Below are 25,882 nucleotides of genomic sequence, written 5' to 3' on the forward strand. Positions count from 1 at the left end.
GGAAGCGGTTAGCACTGGGCTCGGAAGAATGAAACCCCGAAAGTACTGAATATGAAAAGGCCATTCTGCAAACTAAACATAAATTGATTCTGCTTCCAGGCATTTCTTCATTAGCTATAGCTATCATTAAGCTCTCCACTGGTGTCATGATAATATCTACAGTTTTCGGACCCTTCACCAGCATAATCATTATATAGTTTACGCTCTAAAATATCTGATGCATGAAGCACACGTCTTACCAAGGTGATAGCAGCAAGTGTCCCTAAGTTTCACACTTGCATAAGGACTGCAGGGTCGTCCAGACTCGTTTTTCGCAAGTCCACACGAACCCCCTAGTAGCCGAATGCAGACTACGGACACCGCCGGCTCTGAACCCTTAATTCTAAGCCCCGCCTCCTCTATCTGCGTTGGTTGGCGGGCCTGCCATTTCCGGCCCCTGGAACCCAGCTGCAGAGGACTTCCGGTGTCATGGCCGCTTGAGTCCTGTCTGCGCTGCGGCTGCGGGCCGGTCCCTGCAAAGCCGCAGGTCCTGCAGGCGGGGATGTGACCGCGGGCCGCGCCGCCTTCCCGGGCGTCTCGTCAGCCGGGCGTCGGTGCCCTCGGCCCGCACGGATGGCGGGGTCGGCCTGCGCGTGGGGCGCAGAGCCGCCGCGCTTCCTGGAAGCCTTTGGGCGGCTGTGGCAGGTTCAGAGCCGCCTGGGCAGCGGCTCCTCGGCTTCGGTGTACCGGGTGCGCTGCTGCGGCACCCCCGGCTCGCCCCCCGGCGCCCTCAAGCAGTTCCTGCCGCCGGGCACCACAGGGGCCGCCGCGTCGGCCGCCGAGTATGGTTTCCGCAAAGAACGAGCGGCGCTGGAGCAGCTGCAGGGTCACCGGAACATCGGTAACACCGCCTTCCCCGACCCCTTCCAACCACCCCCATCCACTCCCTCTCTGTCCCGGCCCGCAGCACCCGGGGTTGGGGTCCGCCTTGCCCACCGCCTGACGGTAGAGGCGCAGCGGCTTGCCTGGCCTCTGCTCTGGGATGAGAGCGCTGCTCCCGTTAGCACCAGCTATTTCCTGGGCTGTCGTACACCTTGTAAGGAAAATGTTGCCTCTTTCCATACCAGTGGGGGGTGGGGTGGTGGAACTATTTCTAGGATTTGTGGCATCCACGCTAGTTACATAGAGATGCTAGATGATGACATGTTTGTTGTGGTTTGGGGAGAAGTGATTCAGGAGTACGACGCAGTCCTTATAGAAGTGTGAACATTAGGGACACTTGGCACTCTTAACCTGGTGATAAGCTAACTTCGTGTTTCTGGTATTCAGAACATAAGTTGTGTGGTGATTGTACTGGTGAAGGGTCTGTGGGAACAGTGCACATTTGTACACCAATGGAAGGCTTAATTACAGCTCTAGCTAATGAAACTCCTGGTCAGTTTGTACTTTCTTTGAAGGATGAGCTTTTTGTCTTATGATTATACAATTGCTTAACGTTAGTGTGGCCTTTTAATTTTTTTAAGTTTGCTAAATAGTATATAAATAACTCGTATTTAAGAGATGTTTCTTGTTTTTTAAAAATATTTATTCCCTTTTGTTGCCTTTGTTTTATTGTTGTAGTTATTGTTGTTGTTGTCGTTGTTAGGTAGGACGGAGAGAAATGGAGAGAAAAGAGGAAGACAGAGAGGGGAGAGAAAGATAAGACACCTGCAGGCCTGCTTCACCGCTTGTGAAGTGACTCCCCTGCAGGTGGGGAGCCAGGGGCTCAAACTGGGATCCTTATGCCGGTCCTTGCGCTTTGTACCACTTGTGCTTAACCCGCTGCTCTACTGCCTGACTCCCTGTTTCTTGTTTTTTAAGCCGAAGGACCTGTTGAAATTTTGCAAGATTAGGTTAAACCGTCATAGTGAGGATCTGAGAAGGTAGAGTAATGGTTATGCAAAAAAGACTTCCATGCCTGAGAAACCAAAGGTCCCTGATTCAATTCCCTGCACCTTCATAAACCAGAGCTGAGTAGTGCTTTGGGGGGAAAAAAAAATCATTGTGAAACTCTTACTCTCTATGTTTTTGGCTGTAGAGTACTGTTTTTGTTACAAGAACGAATCTCCCATTTTGTCTTTGCACATGATGACAAATTGTCTTAAGAGTACTTAATATTTTGGGGGCTGGGTGGTGGTGCACTGAGTTGAGTGCACACTTTACTGTGTGAAAGGGTCTGGCTTCAAGCCTCCACTTCCTACTGAAGAGGGGACGCATCACAAGCAATTAAGTAGTGATGCAAGTCTTTCTTTCTCTTTCTCTGCCCTCCCCCTCTCAGTCTTTTTCTGTCCTATGAAAGAAAGGGAGGAATTAAAAAATGGCCTCTAGGAGCAATGGATTCATCCTGCAGGCATCAAGCTCATGGCAGTTTTTTTAAAAAAGTATTTAATATTTGGGTTTTAACTTTTGGTCTTTTTTTGGTTGGGACCCTCAACACATATTCAACACTGAGCACTTGGTTAAGCAGTATTCTTTTTTGTAACATATTTAATATCTTTGAGTAGTAATCATTGTGAGAATTGTTTCATTTTATTAAAACAACCCAGCTGCTCATAAACTCTTATGAGAAAAGTAAATTACAATGTAATCTTGTGTCCACATCAGAGTCAGCCTTAAATTGTACTGCAGAATTGTCTCCTGTGGTAGTAACTTCTCTGCTTCTGATTTCTGCCTTAGTGACTTTGTATGGAGTCTTTACAATCCACTTATCTCCCAACGTGCCATCACGCTGTCTTTTGCTTGAACTCCTGGATGTCAGTGTGTCGGAATTGCTCCTGTATTCCAGTCACCAGGGCTGTTCCATGTGGATGATACAGCATTGTGCCAGAGATGTTCTGGAGGCCCTTGCTTTCCTTCATCATGAGGGCTATGTCCATGCAGACCTCAAGCCACGGAACATACTGTGGAGTGCTGAGAATGAATGTTTTAAACTCATTGACTTTGGACTTAGCTTCAAAGAAGGCAATCAGGTAAGGAATCCCCCTGCCATGGTATAAGACAAATATTTTAATTTTATTCAGCTAGGGCTTCATGCATGCATGATCTCACTTCACTGTACTAGGCTGAATTTTCATTTAGAGAGAGAAAGAGACAGAATATGAGATACCTACACCCTGGAGCTTCCTCCAGTGCTGTAACACCTCAATGTGATCTTGAGAGTTGAGCTTATGACAAGGCACATCCCCTGCATGATGAACCTTCTCTCTGGCCCTAAGCCACACATTTGTAAATAGTGGATGCTTTAGGTAGAGACTTCGGGGTTTCTAAAATACTGAAATGTTTGGGGATAAGGTGAATAAAAGAAATCACTGCCTCTATACTTTGACCAGGGGGTTATGTAGGGGAAGCTGTGGAATTCAGAGAGACTCTGGACTTGATAATAGCAGTTTACTTAAATAGGATGCTTTTTGACCCTTTGAATATTGGATTAGTTGTTAAATAACTGCTAATGGTCCCGTCAGTATTGGGACTCTTTAACTCCTCCTGGTGGATCACCTGACAGTTCTAGCAACTCCTGGCCTATCAGCTCTCTGCAGAGCATCCTTACTTATCAGCAGTGCCCAGCAACTATTGAAACTAGTAGCTACCTGGAAAATGTCCAGCTTGCCTATAAGAACTTTGGTTCATGAACCAAAGGGTAATGATGGTGCCAAGGACAAGACAGTCTTGGTGTTTAGATTGATGATGGCTGAGCACACATATAGAGAAATCAGTACATTGTGGGAAAGCATGGGGAGTAGCATTTTTATTAGATGTAATTTTGCTTTTCTTCTTTAGGATGTGAAGTATATCCAGACAGACGGGTATCGGGCTCCAGAAGCAGAACTACAGAATTGCTTGGCCCAGGCTGGCCTGCAGAGTGACACAGAATGTACCTCAGCTGTTGATCTGTGGAGCCTAGGAATCATTTTACTGGAAATGTTCTCAGGAATGAAACTGAAACATACAGTTCGATCTCAGGAATGGAAGGTAAACTGCACTGGTGTTCTGCTTATTCTAAATGAAGAGCACTCAATTTAAAGCACTCTAATTATGTCTTCTGTAATTCTTTGTTGTTATTTATCTTAAAAAGGGGGTTAGTGGGGGGTGCTGCATGTAAAAAAAAAGGATTCACAGCGGGGAGCTGGGAACAGGTTTAAACAATACAAGGTTTATTCAGGTGAAACAGGTAAAAGGCAAAATAAACACTTACCATCCTGGGTTAAGAGTATGCTAGGTCCATAAAGTCTGAGTATAGTTATCAAAAATTTAGTCTCATAAGATAAAAAGTTATCAGCTCTGGTAAAGGTTGCTCTTGGCTGTAGAGGGGTCTAAATGTTTACCAGCTAGCAGAGTCACACGTGGTCAGTTCCCAGGAGAAGCCATGGCAGATACCTGGCACATCTCCGCTGAGATGCTTCTGACCAGGAGAAGAAGCAGCAGTCAAAGAGAGCAACCTGTTCAAAGTCCTGTGCTTTTATACATTCTCTTCTTTGTGTGACAAAGGCTGATGTCATTCGTATGCTAATAGTCCCAAACTCCTGTTGGGGTCACTACAATTCTCTTTTTAAATGTTTATTTGTTTTTTACCAGAGCACTGCTCAGTTCTGGCTTATGGTGGTGCAAGGAACTGAACCTGGGACTTCAGAGCCTCGGGCATGAGAATCTTTTTGCATAATCATTATGCTATCTTCCCCACCTTGTAATCCCCTTCGTTCTGCTTTTCTGATACCTGAAATGCCTCTACTCAATTCCATAGTTAGAACTGTATTTTTTATATAGAGCCTGGCTTGTAGTAATGTTTGAATGAATGCATTTTCCCAAAGAAGTAAAAGTACTTTCTTTTTCTTGGTAACTTAAACTGTCTAAAATACTGCTGGGCCAGGTGGTGGTGGACCTGGCTGAATGTACATACTAATATGCACGAGGACCCAGGTTTAACTCCCAGTCCCCACCTGTAGGGGGGGAGGCTTTACTGGCAGTGATGCAGGTGTCTCTGTCTCTCTATCTCTCCCCCGCCCTCTCAATTTCTGTCTCTCCAATAAATAAATAAATAAAATACTGCTAGTATAGGAGTTTTCTATAAGTTTGCTCTATAATAAACTCACATAATACTTTTTAGCTTAATGCACAATGTCACTGAATTTTAACCATTCTATAAATGTTAAAGTGGATTTTGGTTATTATTTTACAAACAAAAAAATGGTAAGCACAGATATGTGAAAACCCTTGGTCCAGATTATACAACTGGATATTCCCCACCTAGGTCTCAAAATCTCTTCCTTCTACTCAACGCTTAATGTTTTGTTTAGTCCTGCATTGCTTCATTATCATTTGTATTTCATATGTGAACTGTCCCTATTAAAGTGAATATTGCTCGTGACATTGTTTCTGTGCGAGTATGGGTTCTCCCATGAGTTTCAAAACTCTTGACATAGGAATGAATTTTGTGTATGGCCCTAAGTTAGGAACCAACTATATTATATTTTCAGAGGCATTGTAGGACGTCAATATTGTTTCATTAGGTTATTGTCCTTTAGGTTAGAGGTTCAGTAAATAATTATTCTTTGCTTTTGTTTGTTTGTTTTTAGATAGGGGCAGAGAGGTGGAGAGAGAGTGAACGAGACCACAGCATAGACTTCAATGCTGTGGGAGCCAGGCTCAAACCTAGGTTGCACATATGCCAAGGTAGCACACTACTAAGTGAGCTGTTTTGCTGGCCCAGTGATATAGTACTTATACATTATTACAGGTTTAATATTGAAATAACAAACTTTTTAAAAAGCATTTCATGCATAGTGAGTGTATGGCTGTTACACCATGCTGGGTTGTCTTCTTAAAACCAAATCATCAATCGCTGGTGTAATACTTGCTAGAAGGAATACCTTTTTTAAAAAGCATTTTTTAATATTTATTGGATAGAGATAGCCAGAAATCAAGAGGGAAGGGAGTGATAGAAAAGGAGAGAGACAGATCCCTGAACCCCTGCTTCACCACTTCCAAAGCTTTGCTTCTGCTGGTGGGGGTTCTAGGGGCTTGAACCTGGGTCCTTGTGCATTGTAACGTGTGCTCAACTAGGTGCACCACCAGCCGGCCCCTGGGAGGAATACTTTAATAGCTTTGTAGGTACACTTAGTACTCAAATTTGACACACACACATACATACACACTCCACACACACACAAAGAAACCCAAAAAATGCATGCAAGTAAGACCACTATCATGCTTTTTTTTGATTTTTATTTATTTTCCCTTTTGTTGCCCTTGTTGTTTTATTGTTGTTGTAGTTGTTGATGTTGTCAATGTTGGATAGGACAGAGAGGAATGGAGAGAGGAAGGGAAGACAGAGAGGGGGAGAGACACCTGCAGACCTGCTTCACCGCCTGTGAAGTGACTCTCCTGCAGGTGGAGAGCCAGAGCTTGAACCGGGATCCTTACGCAGGTCCTTGCACTTTGTACCGCCTATGCTTAACCTGCTGCGCTACCGCCCGACCCCCTATGCTTTATTTAATTAGAGAGACTCAGAGCTTCACTCTGCTGCATGTAATGCCTGAGATCAAACTCAGGATCTCATGCTTGAGAGTCCAATACTATATCCATGATGCCACCTCCTAGGCTATATCATTGTCCCTCTAGACAGTCAAGAGGCAGTATTCTTTCTTTAGTGCTATCAAAAAAATACATACATGTCAAATACTTGCATTAACTTTGAACCTTTTGAACGACATCTCCTTGAGCCAGTCAGAACTAGGTCATAGTGATAGCTTCTGCCTGAAGTTTGGAAGCATGATGTATACTAGCTGAATCTCCAATGTTCCCCTTTAGATAAAAACATCATTATTTTAAATTTTATACTTGTAATGGAGGTAGAATTGCCAAGTATGAGGGTGGGTGAAGTCAAACTAGTAGCGCTCATGATTTGCCTTCATCAAGATACTTAGCTTTACTAAGGCATGGTTCACATTCTGTAAAATGAGAGTAATAGCAGGTCTCAATAATATTGAAGGGGCTGGGTGGTGGTACACCTGGTTGAATGCACATGTTACAGTGCACAAGGACCCAGGTTCGAGCCCCTGGTCCCCACCTGTAGGGAGAAAACTTTAAGAGTGGCGAAACAATGTTGGGTGTCTCTCTGTCTGTCTTCTCTGTCACCCCTTTCCCTTTCACTTTCTGGCTGTCTCTAACCAATAAATAAAGAAAAAAAATTTTTAATTAAAAAAATGAATGTTGAAGTTGAAAAAGGAATTATGCTTATTATAATTATTATTATAGTATATGGCCTGTGGTTGGTTATATGTTCAGTAAGCTTTATTGGCAATAATGACATCATAGTTTTTGTTTGTTTGTTTGTTTGTTTTGCTGTGATCAGGCTTCTCAGTGCTCAGGGAGAAATATTATGTTCCATAAGGATTTAGAGTGTGAGCAAAGTGACAAATGCAATTTTTAAGTACTGTCCTTCTTTCTTCCTTTGCTTTCCTTCCTTCTTTTTCATCTTTTTTTCTTTTCTGAAGATCAATTGAAGATTCATGGCTAAGATTCTGTGACTCATCTGGTTTAAACCATAGTTTTATGTGGTTACTTGGTATTTTATTTATTCATATGGTAATTGTTCATAGGGTACTAGGCACAGTGCTATAAACAGAGAAATATTCCTTTCTAGTCATATTTGTACATATATTTAGAGAGAGGGAGAAAGAGAATGAAAGAGACCACAACCCCAAAACTTTCTTCTTCTTCTTTTTTTTTTTTTTTTTTGCCTTCAGGATTACTGTTGCTGGGACCTGGTGCCTGCATTACTAATCCACTGCTCCTGGAGGCTATTTTCCCTTTTGTTGGCCTTGTTGTTTATCATTGTTATTATTGTTGTTGATAGAACAGAGAGAAATCGAGAGAGGACTGGAAGACAGAGAAGGGGAGAGAGAGAGACACCTGCATATCTGCTTCACCACTTGTGAAGCAACCCCCTTGCAGGTGGAGAGCTGGGGCTTGAACCGGAATCCTTACGTGGGATCATGTGCTTTACGCCATGTGCGCTTAACCCATTGCACTACTGCTTGCCCTCCCCCCAAAAAACCAAACAAACAAACAAACTTTCTTTAATGTGGTGGGACCCAACTGAAACTAGGTGGCACACGTGGCAAAGCAGCATACTATCCAAGTGAGCTATTTCATCAGCCTGCCACTTAGAATTGTGTATGTGATCTCCACTAAGACTCTGAGTTCTCAGAAGAGAGTGTGCTCTTTCATTTTTACCTGCCAATCTGTGTGATCTATGTGCTTTATAGACTAACCAAATGAAGACTTTTCTCCTTCTAGGCAAACAGTTCTGCTATTATTGATCACATATTTGCCAGTAAAGCAGTGGTGAATGCCGCAATTCCAGCCTATCACCTAAGAGACCTTATCAAAAGGTACATTGCATGCACTGTTTAAACTTGCTTTGCATACTTCTGCTGTATCTTTAGTGTTTGTTGTGTTAATTCTCGCTCTCTCACTCTCTGTCTCTAAACCAGATCACTGCTCAGCTCTGGTTTATGGTGGTGCAGGGGATTGAACCTGGGACTTTGGAGCCTCAGGCATGAGAGTCTCTTTTCATGACCATTTACCCCGCCCTTATTAACTCTTAATGAATGGGTTTCTGTTTTGCTTAATCATGTAAAAATGATGGGGGGGGGCTAGGGAGGAGGCAGTGGCTTACCTGGTTAAGTACACATACAATGTGCAAGGACCTGAGTTTGAGCACCCACTCCCCACCTGCAGGGAATGCACTACACAAACAGTGAAGCTGCAGGTGTCTATTTTCTTTCTATTTCCCCTCCTCTTTCAAAAAAAAAATTTTTTTTTTGTCCTATCATATAACAGAAAGAGGGAGAAGGTGGTGCACCTGCTTAAATGCTTACATTACAGTGCAGAGGACCCAGGTTCAAGCCTCCAGTCGCCACCTGCAGGGAGAAAGATTCACAAGTGGTGAAGCAGGGCTACAGGTGTCTCTCTGTCTCTTTCCCTCTCTAGCTCTAGCCTCCCCTCTTAATTTCTCTCTGTCCCTATCCAATAATAAATAAAAATATATAAAGAAAAATAAAATCTTAAAAAAAAGGGGGGGGGAAGATGGTTGCTGGGAGCAGGTGGCTTCATAGTGCCAGCAATGAGCCCCAGTGATAACCCTGGTGACAATAAAAATAAATAAAGGTGATCAGAAATAAAAATCTTACTTTAGGTATTTTTTTTTTTTAGGTAGAGACAGAGAAACACAATAGCACTGAAGTTTTCTTCAGTGCAGTGAGGGCTGGGCTCAAACCTGGGTCTCATACATGTAATGCATCACAGTACCCATGTGAGCTATTTTGCCAGTCCTGCTATAGAAGTCTAGACAGGCTCACTTGAAGTTTTCTTCAGTGCAGTGAGGGCTGGGCTCAAACCTGGGTCTCATACATGTAATGCATCACAGTACCCATGTGAGCTATTTTGCCAGTCCTGCTATAGAAGTCTAGACAGGCTCACTTCCCATAAGTAGAGTATTCTTGCATCCACCTGTTTTGGGTGAAAAAAATAGAGCTTTACCAACTCTTCCAGAGTTCTCTACTTGTACCAAGTTACTAAGGGATCTATTCATAAATAACATTTATATTTTGGGTACAGTTAGTAAATCGTGCCCATACTGTGCTGACCATTTAGGTTATCTCTAAGGACTGCATTTTCAGAAGGTCACACAGTATAGACACCAATTTTGTGTTGCAGCATGCTTCACGATGATCCGAGCAGAAGAATTCCTGCCGAAATGGCTCTGTGCAGCCCGTTCTTCAGCATTCCATTTGGTGAGTTGTGAATAGTCTGATTCATTTCATGATCGCTAGACAATCAAATAATTCATCACAGCTAATTTAGGTTCCCATGCCCCTTTGCCTGCTGCTTATCTGGGGGAGTTTGTATTTAACCCTGTTACGATGGACTTTGCAGCCCCTCATATTGAAGACCTGGTGATGCTTCCCACTCCAGTGCTGAGATTGCTAAATGTGCTGGATGATGACTATCTTGAGAATGAAGAGGAATATGAAGGTCAGAGCTTCCAAAAACACATTTGCATGTGTCTTTTTTAATGAGGCTTGGAGTGGCACGTTGAGTTATAAGGTTCTCAGACCTTGCTAGTTTATACAGTGAGGATAGTGAATGATAGAATCTCAAAAGTATTATTTAATTTCCTGCTGTAGACTGAATGTGTATCTTCAAAATGTGTATGGCAATGCCTCATCTCCATTATAATGATATCAGAGGTGGAGCCTTTAGAAAAGTTGGGGCCAGGCAGTAGAGCAGCGGGTTAAGCGCACATGGTGCGAAGCGCAAGGACTGGTGTAAGGATCCCAGTTCAAGCCCCCCTCCCCCCACCTGTAGGGGGGGTCGCTTCACAAGTGGTGAAGCAGGTCTGCTGGTGTCTGTCTTTCTCTCCCCTTCTTTGTCTTCCCCTCCTCTTTCAATTTCTCTCTGTCCTATCCAACAACAATAATAATAACAACGATAAACAACAAGGGCAACAAAAGAGGAAAATAAATTGAAAAAAAGAAAAGTTAGACTAAGTTAGGAGAGTGGGCTCCTCAAAACAAACTTAATGAATACCATCATAAAAAGAGGGACAGGCTGGTTGAGCGCACATGTTATAAGGTGCAAAGACCCAGGTTCAAGCCTCTGCTACTCACCTGCAGGGGGAAAGCTTTGAGAGTGGTGAAGCAGGTCTGCAGGTGTCTCTCTGTCTCTGTACCTCTGTCTCTCTCCAATAAATAGTAAAGATAATAAATATTTTTTTAAAAAAGGGACAGGAAAGAGTAGAGTGTGTTCTGTTACGGTATGAGACACTAAGTCATCAGTTTTCAGTCAGTCGTGGAAGTTGCTTGGATCCTGATTGTTGGAATGTCAGCCTTCAAAAGTGTGGGAAAGCAGCGTGTTTTTAAGTTACTCAACTGATGGCATTTTATTCTGACAACTCAAGCAACTAAGACAAGTCCTAAAGTCCTTTTGACTCATGTACATTGTATCAGCTTTTACCTTCTAGTTCTGTTACATATATTTAATTCCCTTTTTAAAATTTATTTATTTATTATTATTTAATTTATTTATTTACTGAGAAAGATAGGAGGAGGCAGAGAAAGAAAGAGATGTCACTCTGGTACATGTGCTGCCGGGGATTGAACTCAGGACCTCATGGATGTGAGTCTGATGCTTTATCCACTGCGCCACCTCCCGGACCACTTAATTCCCATTTTTAGCTATGTTTTTCATTCTTTGAAAAGATTTATTTTATTACAGAAGAGAAAAGGAAGTGGAAGAAAGAGAGAAAACTAAAGCATCGCTTTGACACATGTAATGTTAAGAATCAAATATAGGACCTTATGCTTGTAAATACAGCACTACCGTCACTGTGCCACTTCCCTAGCCACTATTCTTTGCTTTTAATGCTTTTTATAATTTACTTCCATTGACTATATGCTTGCCACTGTAGGATTATATCCAGACTTTATTAGACTGACAATTTATACAAGCAAGCAATAAGTTTTGACTGAAGGTAGGTTTGGCAATAAGCTGAGGCAGGTATGAGGGTACTTACCCAATCAGAGTATCTGTGATTGCCTCTCTGTAGAGTTGCTGGTTTATATATGGAATTGATGAGTTAAAAGTTAAGTGGCTGAGGTGAGGTGTAGAGCTGAAAGAAAATGTGTCATGCTCAGAGAGTATTGGGATATTTATTGAAGAGCAGTCGATTAAAGAGCTTGAAAACAGAGACACATGTTTGCAGTCTTTTGAGTATTTGATTTTATCAAAGCAATAGTAACACTGAAATATAAACTACATAAAAGACTACATCCAGAATGGAGTAGTCCCTGGGTTGTGATAGTGTTTGCTAATTACATCAGTGTGATTACTGCTGACGCATTTTGATAACTAGATGTTGTAGAAGATGTGAAAGAGGAGTGTCAGAAATATGGACCAGTGGTGTCTCTGCTTGTTCCAAAGGAGAATCCTGGAAGAGGACAAGTAAGTTAATGCTTCTTTCATTTCAGAATGATTGAGAACTTAGTCAAATTCTGTACAAAATGGTGTAGTACTCTAGAATGCTATATAAAAAATTGTTATTCCCAGGGGTTAATGCAATTCCATTGTTTCTTTTATTTTTAAATATTTATTTATTTATTTATCTATGGGAATGCAATGCTGGAGATCCAACACAGGACTTCATGCTGGAGAGGTCAGTCCCTCATCCACTGCACCACCTCCCAAGTGTTTTTCTAAATCTTGTATGATATGGTTGCAGTTTTAAAAATCTATTAGCTTTTGGATTTTTCTGACCACTTTTTTTTTCTTTCTTAACTTTTATTTAGTTTGCTAGGACAGACAGAAATTGAAAGTGAAGTATGACAGAGAGGGAGAGAAAGACAGAAAGATGCCTAGAGCACTGCTTCACCACTTGCAAAGCTTTCCCTCTGCAAGTGGGGGCTCGGGGGCTTGAGCCCAGGTCCTTGCACATGGTAACATGTGCACATAACCAAGTGTGCCACCACCCAGCCCCAGCTGTTTGACCTTTGAAAGTATTAATTTACCCCAGTCATTGTTCACAGGGACATCAACCAAATCATATACTACTAATAGATCAGAAATATTTTTACCCAATTCTGCCTTAGTTTGAAGTTAGAAAAACATTTAGGGGGTTGGAGAGACAGCATTATAGTTAAGCAAAGACTCTCATGCCTGAGGCTCCAAAGTTCTAGGTTCAGTCCCCAGCAGCAGCATAAGCCTGAGCTGAGCAGTGCTCTGATCTTTTTCTTTATATGTCTCTTTCTCATTGAAAGATTAAATAAAAATATATGTAAAAGGAAGAAAGGGGGAGTCGGGCAGTAGCGCAGTGGGTTAAGCTCACATAGCGCAAAGTGCAAGGACTGGTGGAAGGTTCCTAGTTTGAGCCCCCGGCTCCCCACCTGCAGGGGAGTCGTTTCACAGGTGGTGAAGCAGGTCTGCAGGTGTCTGTCTTTCTCTCCCCCTCTCTCTGTCTCCCCATCTCTCGATTTCTCTCTGTCCTATCCAACAACAATGACATCAACAACAATAATAACTACAACAATTAAAAAAAAACAAGGGGGAGTCGGGCGGTGGCTCAGTGGGTTAAGCGCACGTGGCGCAAAGCGCAGGGACCGGCGTAAGGATCCCGGTTCGAGCCCCGGCTCCCCACCTGCAGGGGAGTCGCTTCACAGGCGGTGAAGCAGGTCTGCAGGTGTCTTTCTCTCCCCTCTCTCTCTGTCTTCCCCTCCTCTCTCCATTTCTCTCTGTCCTATCCAACAACAAAGCAACGTCAACAATGGCAATAATAACCGCAACAAGGCTGCAACAACTAGGGCAACAAAAAGGGGGAAAAATGGCCTCCAGGAGCGGTGGATTCATGGTGCAGGCAACGAGCTCAGCAATAACCCTGGAGAAAAAAAAAAAAAAAAAGGGCAACAAAAGGGAAAATAATAATTTTTAAAAAAGGAAGGAAAAGAAAGAAAGAAAAGAAAAGAAGAAAAGAAAAGAAAAGAAAGAGGTGAGCCATTTAGGGGTGGGGGGTCGGGAGTAGATAGCTTAATGATTATGCAAACAGACTCATGCCTGAGGCTCCAAAGTCCCAGATTGAATCCCCTGCACCACCATAAGCCAGAGCTGAGTAGTGCTGTGGTGAAAGAAAAAGAAAAAAGAAAAAAATAAAGAAAAAAAAATTAGGTTAGATCCTGGTTGTAATGGGATGAGCAAGGACAATTTAAAAATGGAACATATACTATGCAGAGAATCCTGCCATGGGAATTCTAATTTCTGCATCACTGGTAATATATATTTTTTTCTAGATTTAAGCTAGAACTGTGATTACAGAGTTTTCTTTATAAACACTACAGTTGTCAATTCTTCTTCTAGCATTTGCCCTTCTTCCGTAGCCAGTCAACAGCATCAGGTTGAGCCTGATGTAAAGTTTCGAGACCTCCTTTGAATCTGGAGAGGTGGCAGTCATTGACTATGTGGGTCATAGTCTGTCTGTAGCCGCAGGGGCAGTTCGAGTCGTCTCTGGCTCCCCAGCGATGGAACATAGCGGGCGCACTGGCCATGGCCTGTTCGATAGCGATTGAGGAGGGCCCAATCATAACGTGCTAGGTCAAAGCCGGGTTGACGCTTGCAGGGGTCTGTGATGAGGTATTTGTTCTTTACCTCAGCTGACTGCCAGCTCTGTTTCCAAGAGACTGGAACAGAGAAGTTCAGTGTAGATGTAGGGGACTAGATTGGGTGACGAGACGTCAAGTGTTGGACAGGGTGGGCGAAGATATCCGCGTATATTGGCAGGTCCGGTCGAGCGTAGATGTGGGAAATGAACTTAGATGATGCCGCATCCCGACGAATATCTGGCGGGGCGATGTTGCTAAGAACTGGCAGCCATGGAACTGGGGTGGAACGGATGGTTCCAGAAATTATCCTCATGGAGGAATATAATTTGGAATTGACCAAGTGGATATGGGGGCTACGGAACCATACTGGGGCACAGTATTCTGCAGTGGAATAGCATAATGCCAGAGAGGATGATCGTAGTGTGGAAGCGCTCGCGCCCCATGAGGAGCTGGCCAGTCTTGCAATGATGTTATTCCTCGCACCCACCTTTGCTGCAGTTTTTTGAGATGTTTGTGAAATGACAGAGTGCGATCTAGAGTAACGCCAAGATAGACTGGCTGGGCTTCATGCCGGATTCTCGTATCGCCAAGCTGCACATTAAGCTCACGCGAGGCCGAGGCATGGTGTAGATGGAAAACAGATGATACCGTTTTTGCAGTGCTAGGAATTAGTCGCCATTTTTTACAGTAATCAGATATCAGAGACATGTCTTTCGTGAGTGTTTCCTCAAGGATGTCGAACTTTGATGCCTGAGTTGCACAGCAGATGTCATCGGCGTAGATGAACTTCCTTGAAGAAGTTTCTGGGAGGTCATTGATGTAAATATTAAATAGCGTAGGAGCCAGAACAGAGCCCTGGGGGAGGCCACTTGAGACAAGTCTCCATCACCCAGATGTACCCGGAATCTTCTGTTTTGGAGAAGAAACGATATAGTGTTAGCCACCCATGGAGGCAGGCATCTTGAGATCTTGACCAGGAGACCACGGTGCCAGACCGTGTCATAGGCTGCTGTGAGATCAACAAAGACAGCACCTGTCTTTAAATTCCTCTGGAATCCATTTTCAATGTAAGTTGAGAGGGCCAGGGCTTGTTTGCAGGTAGATCTTCCTGGGCGGAAACCAGCCTGGGCGGGTGATAGGAATTTCTCTGTAAGATGAGAAATACGTGACAGAAGCAGCCTCTCAAGGAGTTTGTAACACACGGAGAGGAGAGAAATTGGTCTATAGCTGGCGGCCAGTGTTGGGTCTTTCTTTGGTTTCAAAACCACTATAATCTTCGCACGACGCCAAACTTTGGGCATAGCGACTCAGATTCCAAGATGTGGGACAGGAATGAAGCGAGCCACTTCTTTGCTGCGGGGCCCAGGTTAAGAATGAGTTCTGGGGTGATGTTATCATAGCCAGCAGCTGTTCCCGGTTTAACCCTCTTCAAAGCGTCTTCCAGTTGTCAATTATACCACATAACAAAGATGGTAAGATGTTATCTTTTGGGAAGGAGATCTTGCCCAGTCTGAGTGGTTCTCCACAATCTCAACATCATTTGTGCTGGAGAATTCTCTTGGGGAAGCTGTCATGTAATTTGTGGATATTTAGCCACCTTCCTGGCCTCTGTTCCAGGGTTGCCTTCCTCTATTTCCCTCCTAAATGATGATAACCACAAATGTTTATCAACATGGTCAGATGGCCTCTGGTGGTTATTATTGTTATTACTATTTTCCTTTTTTAATGGTTCATTATTTATTAGTAATATTGATCTATAAGATCATAAGAGGTATAACTATAATAGGGGTGTAATTCCATATAGTTTCCACCACCATAGTTCTGTGTCCCATCCCTATTGTTTATCCTTCTGGGAGTATGGACTAAAATTCTTTTTGGGGTGCAGAAGGTGGGAATGGATTGTTGTTATTTGTTGTCATCATGGGGGCTTCACCTCTCTAGGTCACCTTTTTCATCCATATTTATATGGTGAGGGAAAGGAGGAGCTGAGAGTGAAAGAGGAAAAAAACGGAATGATATGGCACTGAAGCTTCCTCCAGAGCAGTGGGGCTGGACTCATACCTAGGTCTCACACATGACAAAGCAGTCACCTTTCCCAGGTGAGCTATGTAGCTGACCTGAGGATTATTAGCTTATAGTCTAACATTTCGAACATTTATGACAACTGAAAAATAATGAAAGAAATTTTACTGAAGTCTTAGTGAAAAGGCAATGTCAGGAACACACTGTAGGCATCATTACTATCCATTTGATCAAATAATATTTATTGAGTCTTTGTTTTATGCTCACTACTGGGCTGCAAGAATAATGCTATCTATAAAGATTATATGGTGAGTATAATATAGTAGTGCTTTACCCTGTAATATTATAGTCTTATAAATCATCATATCATTAGTAAAAAAATTATATTAAATTTTCAAAAAAAGATTATAGGGCCTGCAAAATAGCTCACTTGGATAGTGCACTGCTTTATTTAATGGAAGATTTCATATTTTTTTAAAAAATAACCATATTTGGAATTATCACTTCCTCCCTGGAGGCCTTTATACCTTGCAGAATAATTTTAATTTGTCAAATGGAAGAAGGGCTCATGTGACAGGGTTGATGGAGGATAACCTGTCTGCATCTGTATAGTAGCTCCCACATTAGTAAAAGGTACATGAACTGCTGATGGTTTGGATACTGATTTCTGTAAATCTGTCTTCTGGCTTCCTTTGAAAGTCTGAATGTCCTGGATGGATGCTCACAACCAGTTTGAAAACTGGACAGCAACCAGAGTTGAGTACAAATCAGTTTATCCCATTTCATCACCCCATAATTTCTGCTTTATTTATTGAAGAGCGAGGGCCTTGCAAATGTGCCATTTCATTGCTCTTAGCTGCTTTTTTATTTGAAGAGATATTTGGCAAGATACCAGTGTCATACTTCCCCCATGTAGTGCTAGGGCTTGAACAATTTTAACTTTAGATGAATAACAAGAGAGTATTAAATGTCAGGCTATATCTTTTACCTGTTCCAGCTGGGAATTCAGGTGCTCTGGAAAAAGAGATTCTCCAGTGTTAAACATCCTCCTTTTTCTACAGGATTTTTTTTTTTTTTTTTTTTAAGAATTCCTTATTTATGAGAAAGAGAGAGAGGAAAAACAAAGTATCACTCTGGCACATACAGTAGGGGGGGATCAGATTCAGCCACCTCATGCTTAAGAGTCTTAGCACTGTCCACTGTGCCAGCTCCTGAGCTGCATGTCTATATATATGTATTTTTTTTAAGATAGACACAGATAAATTGAACTTGGGTTGTATACATGGCAGAGCAGCACACTACCAAATGGGCTATTTGGCAACCCTACAGATCTTTTTTTTTTCTTTTGACAATTTCTAAAAAAATATTATCCTTACATCTATCTTTTAATAAAAAATAAAAAATTAAATTAAAAAATGCCATCAAGGGTATTGCTGGGCTCATTGCCTGCATAATCCATTGCTACTGACAGCATTCCTCCCTTCCCCTTTCTCTATTTACTTCCTTTTATTTGATTAGACAGAGAGAAATTGGGAGGGAAGGGAAGAGAGTGGGGGAGAAAGAGATACCTGTGGTAAATAGGCAAAGAAAGAGTTAATTTCTATAGAGAAACCAGATGCATAAGGAGGATAGAATTAGTCACACTGATGGTTAAGCCCCAGGCCTGTCTGGTTCCACAATCAAAGACTTTGAAGAAGGGTCACCTCTGTCACACCAGATAGTATATATTAACCTGACACACCATAAAAATTCTGCAGCCTCCCTCATTCCAAGAGGGAACTGCATTGTGATTAAAGGAAGTCTCTAACCTGGCATTTTTGCTTTTTGTAAACTGGCTTCCTGCTTCCCTCTGCCTCCCCTTGCTCCTAGTCCTTACTCTGCCTTATAAAAGAACTGAGTCTAGGCCCTTCAGGCGCTAGCCAAACCTGGTCTCATTAGCATTATTAATGAATGTATTCTCACATTTCCTGGAGTATTACTTGTTTCTCTTCCCAAGGGTAACTCACCGCCATAACAGTGGTACTGTTTCGCCACTAGTGAAGCTACTGCCGCTGCTGGGGGTTAGGGGTTTGAACCCAGGGCCTTGCTCAGCTAACCCTGTGAACTCAACTTGATGTGTTAATGCAGAAATTAAGTGTATCTTATTACGTGGTATAGTTTAAAAGATGTCCCTGAATTGAGTGACTTGATCATAGTTTCTGATGCTAGACTTCCATTTAGGTGGCACAGCAATAATTATACTCTGACCTTTCTCTTTGCCTTTGAGGAGATCAACAAGAGAACCCTTCTGCTCCCAAATTTGACACTGGGTTTCAATATTTATAATTTAACAGATAACATAGTCCTTAAGAGAATACATTTTATTACTTTAATGAAAGAGATATACAGAGTAAGACGAAGAGACCAGAGTATTACCGAGCTCTGGCTTGTGGTGGTACTGGGGATTGCACCTGGGACCTCAGAGCATCAGGCATGAGATTTTTTTGCATCTCCTCAGCCCAGTTATTTTAATAGTTGTAGCTTCTTGATCAGTATTTTACCATAAAAGTATTTTAAGTATTGTTAAGAAACAGACTGTCCATCCTGCCTCCTGCAAGTATCCAGTGTCATTCAGCACTGTGCTGTGAACTTGAAAAGAGGCTGTGCATTTTCTACTCACTTGTCTTTGGTGGAGTTTCCAGAATTAAATTGAGTTATAAAGTTGTCTTTTCGGCCTTGCTATGCAAAAATGTGGTCCACCAATTTGCAGCTTGACTAGCCACCAGGCATCTATTTGTGTACAGAAATAGAAACTTGGGCCAGTGAGATAGCTCACCAGGGAGTACACCTGCTTTGCCACCCCCCCCCCCCCCCCGTCTCCATGTGAAAAAGTTGACCCAGAGCAGCAAAGCCCCATTGGTGATAGAGAAAAAGGGGGAAAGCAGAAACTCAGGCCCCACCTCATACCTGCCAAATCTGAATCTGCATGTTAACATGGTCCCTGAATGATATATACACTTTAGTTGGAGAAGATCCACTCTAGAGGGCTGGGAAGATAACATAATGGTGATGCAGAAAGATTCCCATGCCTGAAGTACAGAAATTACCAGGTTCAGTCCCTCTTACCACCGGAAACCAGAGCTGAGCAGTGCTCTGACAAAAAAGATATAATAAATAATTCCAGTTTAGGACAACTGTGACAGAAATGAAGTTGCTTTGTTCTCTGTCGTCTTGCAGGTCTTTGTTGAATATGCGAATGCTGGCGATTCCAAAGCAGCCCAGAAGTTACTGACCGGAAGGATGTTTGATGGGAAATTTGTCGTGGCTACATTCTATCCGCTGAGTGCCTACAAGAGGGGATACCTGTATCAAACTCTGCTTTAATTTGTAACCCAAGGACTCTTTCCTCTTCCTCCTCCTCCATTCCTGGAGTCTTGTATTCCATATCTGAATGCTGAAGCACTCCTTGCTGTTTTCAGGGAGGCGCTTTGTATGTTGATGTTCTCTTCCTAATATGCAGCTCTTGTGCAGGCACCAACTGACTGCACCACTCACACTCAACACTGAGCAGGTTCCACTCCCACTGTACACTGAGGGGCAATTCCATCGTGTGGTTGGGCCAGTGCCACTCCTCAGTATGTAACCTAGCCAGATATTAACTTATTTCCCATGATCACAAAGTAAGGATGAACCATAATCTGGTTGTATTGAATATTATTAACAGATTTGTTGGCGTGGTGACACCACTCACAGAGCTGTCCTAGGTATTGTCAGCTGGTCCTTCCTTGTGGATGTAACTCAGTGGGAACTGGATGCTCTCAGTGCTGTTAGTCTTGTCAGGTAGTACTCACTTGCTGTGTCCTAAACACTGAGTTAAATTGATTTTTTTTTTTTTAAGCAGTACTGTAGTACTGAGTATCCCTTTAAAGAAACTGCAGTGAGCCTATCTACATTTTTTTTTTAATTAAGGCTTTTAAAAATAGAAAGCTGATGCTTGATCTTGCACAATTTTTATGTCTAGTGTGTATGCTTGGGTGAGTGTGCTGGTATGAAAGAGAAAATCTGAGTCAGTGTACTTTATACTGTGACTCTTATGAGTAATACAGTTTGTACCCAACTCTTCCCTCTCTGTTTCATGTTTGTAAGTTTTAGAATGTAGTTGTCTATGAATCCATCTGTCTGCTAGTACATAAATAAGAGAATAGTTCATTCCTCAGAAGCCCAGGACAAATGAGTATAGTCTGGGCTACAGTGAGACTGTCTAAAGTGATTGGAGTAGAGAAAAGGTTTTGCTATTCATCAATCAACCCATCCTTCAATCTATTTTCGGCCCTGTTTTAGCTTGTCTTTTTTGTACCAACTCTCCCACACTAAGATGTCTCAAGACAGTTTTGCCTACTATGATAGAAGATTGAAACGGGTTGAAAGGGAGAGAGATTTCAGTGAAGGGGGAAGAATACAAATAGGCAGAGAAAGAAGATAATCAAGAATTCTCTCTTCTTTCTCTCCCGACCTTTTTCTTTTTATTGCCACCAGGGTTATTGCTGACCCTGGTGCCAGCCCTATGAATCCACTGCTCCTAATGGCTTTTTTTCTTTTCTTTCTATTTTTATTTGATATGACAGAGAGAAATTGAGAAAGGAGGAGGAAATAGAAAGATAGATACCTGCAGGCCTGCTTCACTACTTGTGAAATTGTGAAGCGTTTCCCCTTTAAGGTGGAGAGTGGATGCTCAAACCTGAGTCCTTGTGCATAGTAATGTGTGTGCTCAGCTGGGTGCATCACTTCCCAGCCCCTCTCCTGACCTTCTTTTCTGTTCCCCTGTCCTCTACCTCTTTCCTCTGCTGTAGCAAGGCAGCAATGTCCCAAATGGGCTGGCTTTTGATTACAGGAAATCATGAAGGGTCTAGCTGTAATAAGGTGGAAGTAGAAAGGAAGACACTTAAAAGGGTTAGTTGCAGGCTGGCAGGTGTGAGTTCTGGGACATAGACAGTTCATGTGATTCCAGGACTTGGAACTAAGAATTCCTGCCTCTTTGTGGTAGATTGTCTTAAAGGACTCAAACATAGGAAACCTTTATAAAGCACTGATCACAAAAAAAAAAAAAAAAAAAAAAAAAAGGCATGTGCAGGCCCTGAGCTTTTTCTTGTTTCCTTGCCTAAATGAGGTTTTATTTATTTATTTATTTCTTAAGGAAAAGTCTTTTCTTTCCCTGCTGGAAGCCTCCTTGTAGCCTTTCCTGTGTGCCTGACAGCTTAGTGAGAGCCTCATGAAGAATTTACATTTTAGAGGATGAGTTATTGTGCACTATTCAAACCATTACTGCTTGGCATTTTGACTAATTGCAGCTATCAAATTACTCAGGACTCTCGTTAATAGTTACTGTATTGTTAGTGCAGTGTTAACCCAGTGCTAGAGAGACCTAAGCTTCCTTAAGATATGAATGTTTGCATGGACAGGTCACTTCCATGGTGAGTGAAAACACCATGTCCTTGCACACATCAGTGAACCAGAATACAGAGGAGTACTTCTTTAGGGCAAGTGTTCTTGGTGAGCACACACACCTTTCTCATTTCTCTCCTGCCACCAAAAAGAAAAACCCTTACAAGGTAAACTGCAGGTAAGCCTTCCAGCTTAGCGAGGCAGTATGCTGCTAACATTCTAATGCCAAATTCCATAGCATTCTTTGCTCATGTTGCTTATGTCTTCACTGTATGTGTGTAGTGTTTAACACTGTAGAATTTCATTACTGAAGATGTACTAGATGAATTCGATTTTGAGGGAGTAATTGATGAAGCTAAACAGCCACACACTGAATTAAGCATTCTCTGTTACAGCCCCAGAAATTGAGAAAAGCTGCCTCCTCTGATTGAAATCGTAATTTCCTATCTCTTAGCCCATGACTACCAAAGATGGTGTTTTCAAAGCTGCCTTCCCTCCTCTGATACTATCAGAAGTTTAACCTTATTATTAAAAAAAAAAAAATCAGTTTTCATGGTTTACTGAAGGATTTTGATTCTTTGAAGTTATCAAAAACCTAGGAACTTGCTTTTTGAGAGGTAGGGTAAGGGTTCATCTCACTTCGTTTGCCCTGAGTCCTTTGGGCAGATTGTATCTCAGGTAGTTCTTGCCCTCTGTTAGCATCTGTGCTTTCTCCCCTCTTGTTCCTTGGTGTTTCTTGGTGGGCATGGTACACTTTTTCCTCCCTGAAGACATATACACACTGATGATTCAGTACGAGGTTTTAGGTTCTGTTTGAAACATAATTAGTTAACCACTTTCAGAACTTGAGTCTGTGGAGAGGAGAACCAGAAAGCTGGATACCTAGATAAGAGAAACAGCAATGGCTAGAAGTACTGTTTGCCTCATTGCAAAGGAGGATGCAGCAGTTAGCCTTTTGCAGTCGGAGATTGCACTTATCCTCACTGGAAATCTTATGTGTCCATGGGAAACCATTTCTCTTTAGAGAAATACCCTGTCAGCTTTGCCTTGAGCCAAACCATGGCTGTGGAAGAGTAGCCAGTAGAATCTTGCTGCTCCTCTCTGTTTTCATAGAGACAAGCCTTGCCTTCTTTCTAGTGCTCTAGCTGTTGATTAGTGCTGAGTTGTGTTGAATTTACCTTCAAAGAAAGTCTGAGTTCTTATTTCCTTTGCCTTCCAGATTCTTGTGACTGTCCTGATACTTAGCCTTTGAGCTGACTTATCACTGGTGATGTGCAGGGTCGTGTTGCCATGAGAGGCAGCCGCAGAGTATCCGTGGGCAGACGGTTTTTTCTGTCAATACCCCAACATCAGCCTGCAAAGGCTGTGCTCCTTTCTTTGGACTAGATTAGCTGGAGTTAGAGCACCTACAGACTGTTTCCTGGCTCACTGGTGTTTAGTCATCAATTGCGGGTCACTAACATCCAGGCACTGTTTTCATCTGAGGGCTTATTTTCTAATTTTACTAAATCAGACCTGTCCTGTGTTATGTTCACCATCAGTTTGACTTTGCAGCATTAAGTTTTACTCTTTGTGATTTAACAAATAGCATCACAGGATTGCATAGAAACCACATTATGGTTTCCATGTGGGGAGAGATCTAGTAACCATGTGTTCAATCCAGACTTGAATGTAAGGGTATGTTCCTAATAAAGGGTGGCTTTATTAGGCCAGGGTATAGATGAGAATCATGTTGTGATTTTGAGCTAGCGATATGTAGAAAGTCAAAGATTTAAGCAAGTGCCTTGTGTTTCCTGGAAAGTAAATGAGCTGGAAAGCTCATTTGGATGAAAGCTTCTAGATGATGATGATCATTGCACCTCTGTCTTCTCTTAGTAACAACTTGGGTTGAGTTGTATAGCATAAAAGCCCACAGTGTCCTTGATTTACCTTTTCTTGTACGTGTAAACTGTATTTTATCCCCCCCCACACACACACACAGTAAATTTGATGAAAGGCCAGAATCACCTGGTAGAATTTTAATTCTTCCTTGGATCCTGTTCCATTTGTAATACTAGATTTTGTCTAAATCTTAGATCTTTAACTTCTTGATGTGATTGCTTTCTTGTCAAGTATGATCCCATAAAGCCCAGCCCTCAGTCACAAGTAGCTCAAGAATTTCCCTTTGCTCTGAAGGTGCTCCATAAATCACTGTTACTTAGACAAGGTAGTCTTGTCAAGTTAGTGTTACTAGTTTGTGTAGTGAATGTGATTTGTTGAAGCTCCATAGTATAGAACTCATCTGAGCCTCTTGTTTTTATACCTTATATTTTCTTAGTTATAGGAGAACATGGATATTTTGCTGTTTGAAGTAGTTTTGTTTTGGGTTAACTTCTTTTTTCCCTGCTATCACTGGATAGAACACGTTTACTATCTTGGCCTCCCCTCCAATCACACCACTGTTTGTCACTGTCTTTTATGTTGATGGTTGACCAATTGATTTATATAGCAGCGTGCAGTTGACAGGTACCATAGATATTTAAGAAGAAGGTAGGTACAGCTTTAACTGTTTTTGCTGCAATTTTATAGGAAAAATGGGCTATGAAAGAAATATATAAACTAGAGGGCATATAGGAGAGTGTTTATTTTATAAGTGATCACTGAAATGATCTTGAGCATATAAGAAGTATAGTTATGTGGGACCAGGTGGTGACACACCTGGTTAAGCACACACATTACAGTGTGCAAGGACCAGGCTCAAGCCCCTGGTCCCCACCTGCAGAGAGAAAGCTTCACGAGCGGTGAAGCAGGTCTGCAGCTTTCTCTCTGTCTCTTTCCCTTTATATCTCCCCCTCCCCTCTCAATTTCTCTCTGTCTCTGTTCAATAATAAATAAGTATTTAAAATAATGTAGTTATACAACCTTTGATCTCCCCACATGAATTTTATCTATTTCCTACAGTAAGCACTTTCATCCTTCCTTACACTGCTCATAGGGACTGATGTTTTAAACTTGCTTCATTTGTGTCTTTCAGAGAGTTGTAATCCTGATAATCATGTTTGTGGTGCAACAAAGGTCAAAATGTATGAGAAAAGTTACCAAATGAAAGCCTGGGTGTTAATTCCCATTAAACTGAGTAGCTGCCACAGTCTCAAAAAACAAAAACAAACAAAGCCTGATTGGCTTTCTGCAAAGCCACACATATTTTATGACCCAGGTTCATAGTGTTTTGATTCAGAGGCAAAGAGAAGCATTCTGTCTTATTTGCCTCCTATGACCATTAATTCCCCATACAGGAAAAGATAAGTTACATTTTTTATTTATTTATTTTTCTTGGTTGGGGGGGGGCAGATGGCAAACTGGAGTTGTTAATCTTTGTTGTTTCTCTTGGGGAAATTTCTGTATACATCAGAACTGGTTGTTATCCTGAGTTTTTGATTGATAGCAAGATAATGATTTGTAGTTACCTTTATCTCCCAGGATAGAATTGCCCTCCCATTGTATACCTCCCCTCACATTAGGACAGTGAGGGTGTAAGAGCCAATGTTGTGAGGTGCTGAAAACCGTGCATCTCTCAGGCATGTAGAGACTACAACCTTCCCAGTCCCTCGAATGATCTGTCACTGTACTGCCTTTATTAGCATGGGCTGTCAGAAACCCCTGAGACTTAAGAGAAAGATGAGTAATAAAAATAGATAAAAATAGAAGTGGCTTCTGTCCTGGTGTTGGTAACCTTGCACTTAGTTTGTGTTCTAAAATTGACATTTAATTTTGAAAATCCAGCTTTGGTACTGACAGTGTAGATAGATTGCCCTCTCCACACATTAGTCTTCCATGTTGCCTCAGAAAATCATCTTGCATGTCTGAAGCCAGATGAAATGTCCATATTCATTTTTTAAACATAAATATTTGAGCCCCATCTTCAGTGTTTTCCTATACAGTAACACTCATGCCAATCAAGGATCAAAAAGAAACTGGGTGGACCTCTCTGTAGCTCCCTTTGCACAATGGGTACAGTAGGTGGCGGTAGGTTGCACTGGCCACAGTTTAAGCACCTTATGTAAGTATGTGCTAATTATGTAAAGAAAAGTGAAGCTGCTTCTCTGTAGAATACTTGCTCTGGACAGTGTGAAGCTGTCCTATCTTTCCCAACATGATTTATTCCTCCTTAATTGTTATTAGAAAAAAAAATAATAAATTCCTTTTAATGACTGAACATTCCTTTATATCCAAACAGTGTCAGATCTGAAGTGGAAGGTTCTACCTTTGTTATCTTTCACTTACTTTCATAAATT

General features: G+C 42.0%; 1 protein-coding gene across 1 annotated transcript; it reads left to right on the top strand.

Moving 5' to 3' along the window:
• The first annotated feature begins 384 nt into the window (after nt 1-384).
• Nucleotides 385-25,294, top strand: UHMK1 (U2AF homology motif kinase 1). Its single transcript, XM_007533300.3, has 8 exons — nt 385-880; nt 2,695-2,987; nt 3,796-3,987; nt 8,314-8,408; nt 9,736-9,812; nt 9,955-10,053; nt 11,933-12,021; nt 19,404-25,294. The coding sequence occupies exons 1-8, from the start codon at nt 613-615 to the stop codon at nt 19,548-19,550; spliced, it is 1,260 nt and encodes a 419-aa protein (XP_007533362.1). The 5' UTR covers nt 385-612; the 3' UTR covers nt 19,551-25,294.
• Nucleotides 25,295-25,882: the final 588 nt, after the last annotated feature.

The sequence above is a fragment of the Erinaceus europaeus genome, unplaced genomic scaffold (assembly GCF_950295315.1).
Source record: "Erinaceus europaeus unplaced genomic scaffold, mEriEur2.1 scaffold_533, whole genome shotgun sequence".
In the NCBI taxonomy this organism is placed as follows: domain Eukaryota; kingdom Metazoa; phylum Chordata; class Mammalia; order Eulipotyphla; family Erinaceidae; genus Erinaceus; species Erinaceus europaeus.